Source organism: Tinamus guttatus, unplaced genomic scaffold (genome assembly GCF_059628265.1).
Source record: "Tinamus guttatus ecotype Peru unplaced genomic scaffold, ASM5962826v1 Tinamus_guttatus_pri_ptg000503l, whole genome shotgun sequence".
NCBI lineage: Eukaryota > Metazoa > Chordata > Aves > Tinamiformes > Tinamidae > Tinamus > Tinamus guttatus.
Window position 1 is genome coordinate 3,860,484 of NW_028289037.1, and position 7,457 is coordinate 3,867,940.

General features: G+C 45.2%; 1 protein-coding gene across 1 annotated transcript; it reads left to right on the forward strand.

Moving 5' to 3' along the window:
* The first annotated feature begins 474 nt into the window (after positions 1 to 474).
* LOC104580398 (uncharacterized) lies at positions 475 to 7,088 on the forward strand. The gene is made up of 5 exons (XM_088533442.1): positions 475 to 637; positions 2,445 to 2,540; positions 4,571 to 4,675; positions 5,310 to 5,405; positions 6,948 to 7,088. Exons 1-5 carry the CDS (start codon positions 475 to 477, stop codon positions 7,055 to 7,057), a joined length of 570 nt encoding a protein of 189 aa, XP_088389568.1. The 3' UTR covers positions 7,058 to 7,088.
* The last annotated feature ends 369 nt before the right edge of the window (positions 7,089 to 7,457 follow it).

Below are 7,457 nucleotides of genomic sequence, written 5' to 3' on the forward strand. Positions count from 1 at the left end.
GGCTCTGGGGGTTCGCTCCTCCTCAGCCACTGCGCAGCGACGCCCCATCATTAAAGTCCCTACACCGCGACTGTGCGTCTTTCTCAGCAAATAAATGAATAAACATATATTTTAGAGAGAGAGGGATGGATGGACATGGATGGATGGATGGGTGGGTGGATGGATGGATGGATGCATGGATGGATGGATATGGATGGATAGGGATGGATGGGTGGGTGGCTGGGTGGACGCAGAGCTTTTCGGCCCCCGGTTGGCGCGGGGCTCCGCGGGCAGGTGTGAGGGGCTGCGCTGGCCGCGCTGTCACCGCCCCTGTCCCCGTAGGCGCCCCCGGCCCACGGGGCCGCCCGGGGCTCGCGGCCCGGCCCCCCGCCCGCCCTGCGCGGCTCCGGCCGCCCCCGCGTCCCCCCCCCCGCCGCTGCGGCCGCTATAACGGGGCGGCGGGCGGCGGCGGGAGCGGCGGGCGCTGCGCGGGCCATGGCGCGGGCCGGGCCGCGGCTGCTGCTGTGCGCGGCGCTGTGCGCGCTGTGGCGCGGGGGCGGCGCGGCCTGCGCGCCCCGCTGCCTGCACGGCGGCCTGTGCGTGCGCAACGGCACCTGCCTCTGCTCCAAGGGCTACGAGGGCGAGCGCTGCCAGCACGGTAACGGGGCCCGCGGCCCGCGGCCGCCCGCGCGGCGCTGCCGAGGGGCTGCGCAGGATTGCGCCGTGTCGGGGCGGCGCTGCTGGCGCCGCTGGCAACGCGCGGCATCCCCGCTGCAAGCAGCGCCTGGCTCTAGGCTCTGGGGGGCTCAGGGGAATCAGGGAGGCTCTTCAGAGAGGCAGATCTGTTCCTGAGTGCTAAGGTAGCGGGGATGCTCCTTGCATCGGGACCACCTGCTTTTGTAAGGAAGCTGGTGCTTGCTCTTCTCATAAAGTCAGCATTGCGGGGAAAAAAATGGATAAGTGAAACCCTTTGTTTCTTGTTCTGTCCACAAGTGTCATCGGAATAAGTTAACTTTTTTTGAGGCAAAGTAAAACCCATACAGAGAAGGGTGCAACAGCTCTGTATAACTGTGAGTGTCAGTTTTTGTGTTGGAGGTCAGTTCTTGTGCAGGCCAGGGAAGGGTTGCAACTATTTGGACAAGAAGTAAAATGGGCATAAGGAAGTGGTAAGTGCAGCTTTGTAGTCTTTGGATTTCAGGACACCATTTAGTTCTTTTGTTATGCCTCCTCTTCCTCATCCTCTCTCTGCGCTTCATTGCAGTCCTTGTATTTTAAAAGGTGTTTGCCTTATAGAAAGTCTTCAGCAGTCTCCAGTAAATCTGTGTTTTGCACAGGAAACTATGCAAATGCTAGTAATTGGACTCAGCAATTGAGAAAAGTGGATGCTATGTACATATATATGTATATGTTCATATGTATATATATTTGCATTTTTTTAATGGGGTTCTGACATTGGTTGTCTCCCAGTACTGCGTAATGCATAGCCAGCCTTTGGGGTGTCTCATGGCTATTCTCTAGTTTTCTTTCCTGTTTCACTCCAGTGCTTCCCACTTGCTGTGCTTTCCTCCTGGAAGTGGTGTCAAAGTAACAACTGAAGTGTTTATAAAAGCGTATGAAATCACACGGAAACAGAATTCCTCTTAAACTGAGAGCTCCTGTGCATAAATGAATGTTTTCTCAGGAAGCAAGACTGATTCAGGAGTGGTTTATGAGTAGCAAGGAGGGCTCCGCGTTAGGCTAGCAGATCAGCTCTACCTACAGTTTAGAGGAGCCTTTTATGGAGCCTTTTATTTGTGCCTTGTGTTGCGTGGCTAAGCAGCCACCAGTGAAAGAGCTGTATAATCCATGAGGAATATAGAAACTTTTGTCCTCACAGATAAGTATGGTTATGATAAATTTACATTTATCTTCCTAGATTATTTCTAAGCAAATGCTCAACATTTTAGAAGGGCCCTCTAAGAGGCCAGTTGGTCAAAATTAGGGGATGGAAAAGAAAGCTGATGTATTCTTAAAGAGATTTAGAGAAGAGTTGAGGAAATCAGGATGTCTGGAGGGGAATATAGAAATCCAATAAAGATTAAGTTTGATAAAGCATCTTAAGAATCAGAAGTTTCTACTGAAGTCTTAGATTTCTTTTTGTCTTTTCTTCTTCTAACTGCTTTTCTCACCTATGTTTTCCATTTCTTGACTTAAATTATCAAAAGTTCCTTTGGCAGTCCAGCAATGCTCCTTTTTAATCTAGCCTAGATTGAACATTTAGAATCTGAAAACAGTGGATTGTTGTCTGTGGGAGACCCTTCCAGCTGCTTGGACCTGTGGGAAGGCAGAACAATCATCCTGTGAGAAGCAGGATACAGACAGTATTCCATGAGACTAAAGTAATAAACATATCACATGCAGTTAAGAAACAATTTGGTAAGCTTCACCAATAGTTACTCAAACTTTGTTTATTGTCTGTCTTACAGCAACTTGTTATCCCAAATGCAAAAATGATGGGGAGTGCCTCAGACCTGGAAAATGCCAATGTCCTCCTGGCTATGGGGGTAGATACTGTCATAAAGGTGAGTGAAACCCAAATGGTAGGAAAAACAAGAAGCTTGAAAACTGGCAAAATATATTGGGGACTCCTCAAGTTTATGATCTATTTCTCCTTGGAATAATGACTGCAGTTCCTTTGACTTTGACCTTACTGATCCATGGCCTGAAGGATCTACATATTTGCAGGAGAGGATGGAAAGAAGAACTGGAGTTTGCTGTCAGCATTTGAGAAAATATAGTCCCCTGCAAACGGCAACTGTTATGTACATTTTCTATAATTTAAATGTCGTTCAGCTGTGTAGCTGTAGTGTCTGCAAGAATGGTAGTATCAAAGGAAAACTATAATGCAAATTGCAGAGTATGCTGATAGTTAATGAGAGAGACTGAGGAGTAAAAGAAGATCAATATTTTATTTATATGAAGCCTATCGGATCAATCTATGTACCTATATGTATATAGGGATTGGAAAAAATAATCCAAGAAAACCCTTAGCGTTAGCATCGTTATGAACAGAGCACGTTATTGGTGATAACTCTTGAGTTCTGGGATACAAGGGGAAGGAAGATTAAAATAACTTGAACGAAAAATCTGTATAAGAGTAAAGGAAAACAAAGTTCTGTATTTTTCTTGTAGAAGAAATGTTTCAGCTTAAGCTTTCTAGAAGAAAAAAAATCTTAAAAAGACACTGAGTAGTTGGGCAGTCATCACTGTGCTGAGTCAAAAAAAAAATGTTATTTGTTAGTAGATTTAAAGGGTTTTAGCTGTTCCTTTAATAAGTGATCTTTCCAGCTCAGTTCAGTGACTAGGTAGCTGCACCTCACAGGAGTCTCAGCTGATACTTGATGTTTATTCTGTGAACATTTTCTTGTTTTCCTTTTCTATGTGAAATTTCTGTAAGGGTCTAACAGGCATGTAGCCTAATAGGCACTTGCAGCAGGAACTTGGGTATCTTCTGCAGTTCTCTAGCATCTGGGTGTTTGCTTTGTTTTGTTCTTATTTTATTTTATTTTATTTTATTTTATTTTATTTTATTTTATTTTATTTTTTCATAAAGCGCTCTCTGGTATTTTAAGAAGAAGAGACAACCCGATTGTTACTAACATGGGAACATCTGTTCAAAGCTTGAACTATAGCCCTGAGATGTTAATTAGGCATTCAGAGAGTGTGAATTCACATGCCGGTGAGAATACTTTAATATCAAAATTGTCAACATTTAAAGAAGAATGAGAACTGTGAGGAAGTGCCTTTTAATGAAGAGCCCTTGTAGAACACAGTACTGTTGTATAATTCACTTGGAAATAACCGTTTCAAGCAGCCATTGACAGAATTGGCAGCAGTGAGGTAAAATGGAGAGTGGTCACCTTCATTTTGCAGCATGAAAATTTATTTATTCCTTAAAAGCCAAATGAAGGTCTCTCCTGGTGTTGTTCTTGACCTTGGCAGAGGAGTCCTGGTCAGAAGCAAGGTGAGAGGTGCCATTTGGCTAGGAGAAGCAGAGAGAAGATTCACCCTGTGCTTTTGCTGGCATCTGCGCACGAGTGCTGGGTGTTTGCTATGGTGCTGAAAGGCAGTCCATGTCGCGCTGTGTCTGCTGGGTGCTGTGGCACATGGGGCCTACAGGCGGAGGTGTGATGTGTAGTGCAGTGTGATTTTAAATATTCTAAATTCTAATATATTTAAATTTAAAATTCTTTCTCTCTCTCTTTCTGTCTTTCTCCCTCTCTTTTTCTTTCTCCCTCTCTTTCTCTCTCTCCCTCCTCTCCCCTTTGTATCTTTCTTTCCATATTTGGCACTTCCAAGCTAAATGGTGACCAAGCTGCTAAACACACATTTAATTGTAAGTACATTTTAAGCCAGTATTTTATAGACGTGGTTCTGTCACCTTCACCCTCTCTTTATGGAACTGTGCCTTGCGCTGAATAATTAAAACTATATTCTTTGCAGATGTGATAAAGTAAGTAGTGGATGGTAGACAAGCTATTTAAAGATAATTATTTGCAGCTTTGTGCTCTTCCTGAAATGAAACAGCATGTGCTGCTTTTCCTCCTCACAGTGAGCTGTGAAGGAGGCTGTCAGAACGGAGGGCAGTGCATCTCTGTCAACGGCATCGTGAAGTGCCTCTGTGCATCTGGCTGGACGGGATCAAGGTGCCAGGAAGGTGGGTGTCTACACTGACATGCTTCGTGCTCAGATCGTGTAACTCAAATGCTCACCATGCCTGTGGCTTGAAGCAAGTTCAGTAGGAAGGCCTAGGAGAGGTCAATGAAAACAGAAAGAAATTGCTAGTTAAAATTACTGTAGTTATCTCATTTTTCCACTGTGTCCTGAGGAACTAAATTCTTGCTCATGTGGTGTGTGTAAAAAGCAAAACACAAACTGTTCAGCTGAGCTTATGTGTCTGCTAGGAGAAAAGTTTGAAGAAACTCTGCTCCCAGTTAAAATGTCAGTGTTACTTTGGTATAAGGGTATTGAAATGGAAACACAGAGTGCATTGTGTATGTAAATAATGAAAACACTTTGTGGCGATTAAAAATATAACTGCAATAATAAAAAGTATTTTAAAAGAATTAATAGGCTAGTAATATGAAAATGAAATGAAATGAAAATGAAAATGTATTACTGTAGAAGTGGAGGAGCTGCACTACTGGTAAATATGCAGATAAAAAATATCAAGTTATTTTGCATTAATGTAAGTCTGTTAAGATTTAACCCAAAATTCTTGAACATTTTGTTGTCAGGATTCTTTCATATCAGATGTGTAAATCATCTTGGTTTATCCGCTTTCCTTCCAGCAATTTGTCCTCAAGGCTGTCGGAATAACGGGGCTTGCGTGGCTCCTGGGATTTGTAGCTGTCCCGCTGGCTGGGTCGGTGGAGCATGTCACTTAGGTAAATGTCTTCTGGCGTTTCTTTCTGGTAGCACTTTCTGGACTTGCTTGAATTACCAGCATTGTTTCCAAATCTTCGGGCCCTAACAAAGCTGCTAGGGTGGTGTGTTGCAGGAGAGCTGCTTCTGCGTACTGAGAGCCCTGAGTATAGGTGTAGGGTATAGGTAACTTGCCCCTTTGATCATAAAGATGGAACTTTTGGAGATCCAAGTTTTGGTTTTCACCAAATTCATCATAAGGTATCTTTAATGGGTCTTAAATATCTTCTATAGGCCAAGACGGCAGTGTAAAATCTAGAAATGGCACTTACAAAAGCACTATCACTAGTGATGCTGATTAAAAGCTTCATTAAATTTTATATACATGGCAAAAAAACTCCCTTCTCATCTTGAAGGTAGAGTGGGAGAAGCGACTCCAGATGCTGTTAAGAATCCCAGCTGTAACCAGGCCTGGTGCCTTAGCCATTCTGCCAAACAGCCACTTGCATTTCCCAAGCAGTGATTCACAAAGGCAAGAGGTGATTGTGAAAACTTCAGCCCACCCAGAGCTTCTGCTTTCTCAGCCCTGTGTTCTCAGCCTGGAAGAGCACTGCCCTGATGCTAAAGGCGTTCCCAAGACCAGGAAAAGGACAGCTTTGTGTTTCCGATCTGGAGCCTGAGAAACTCTGATTTAGACATCACCTTTGGATAGGGCACGAGGTCTCTGGATTAAGTTCTCTGTGTTTGAATTGACATTGACATGGTCTTGGGAATCCAAATCAACTGTGTTAGTTTTTCTACAGATTATTGACAAGCAACCATCAGCAAATCAATCCTTAATGCTGCTGTTTGTATCAGGAAAGTGCTTGTCCTTTACACTCCTCCATGCATGGAGCCTAAGGGTGGCGCTGAGAGATAAGCATGGGAGACGTACAGATGTTTGGTACACAACGTGTTTGGACTGCAGAGTTCCCACACCATCCGTAGTGCCGGTGTTCAGGTCCCTGTTGTTAAAATAATCAACGTGGCTGATCTCATTGGATCTTTACCCAGTTTGACAGCTCTGCAGGGCTCTTGTAGGCATGTGCAGCCCCTGTCCTGTTTCCTGGCTGGTGCACAGTGAGGGGAGAGCTCAGGCCCAGCCTGCTCAGGGTGTCACTGCCCCTCCGCTGCTGCAGAGTGGAGTGGAAGAGCAGCCGCTGGCGAGAGCAAGGTCGCCCTTTCCCCATGGGTGCCGAGAGCCAAGAACTGCCTTGGAAAGTTCCAACGGGAGCCTTTATTTCCCCTCACAACCATGGTGGCATCCATCTCAAAAACAGGTTGTCCCTTAAAGAACAGCAGGAATGATAGTATTTTAAGAGGGGAATGGAGCATCAATAAGACCTGGCATACTGTTGCTGTATTCGGGGGCAGGCCACAAGGCCATAAACTGAGAGGCATCGCATTTCAGCTCTGCCATTAGCCTTTTATTTATGCTGTCACTGAGGGACAATTGGGCAGGGAGGCAGAGCGAGGACCGTGCGCGGGGCGGGAGCCACACGCGTGTGTCCCGTGTCTCGTTTCAGCCGTGTGCAAACTGCCCTGCGAGCACGGAGGGAAGTGCGTAGCTCCAAACACGTGCCGGTGTCGACCGCCCTACTCCGGTCTCAGGTGCACAAAGAAAAGGAAGGAATGAAGCGGCCTCAGCAAAGACGAGCTCCGTTTTCCTCGTGTAGCTTCTCGCATAGGGATGACATCGAGTGCGAGACTCGGGGGGGTGGGAGGGGGACTTAGCGTGGGAACTGATTTCATGTAATGGAGTTTTTTTCTGTTTCATATAGATTAAATAAATGCTCTTTTGTATGAAGGAAAATTCTTCAGATTGTAACAAGGTGTTGTGGGTGTCCAGATACCTCCTGTGTATATAGTGTAATGCACAGGTTGTCTTTTGTTCTCATTTTCCTTCAAAAGCAGAATTACTTTTTTGTCATGGTTGATACAGCTGACCTTGAAGTAAAATTTTCTCTCCGAATAAAGTACTTCAGAATGGATCTATGCTGTTCTTCCTGAGTTTGTTTTCCCTCTGGTTAGAATTA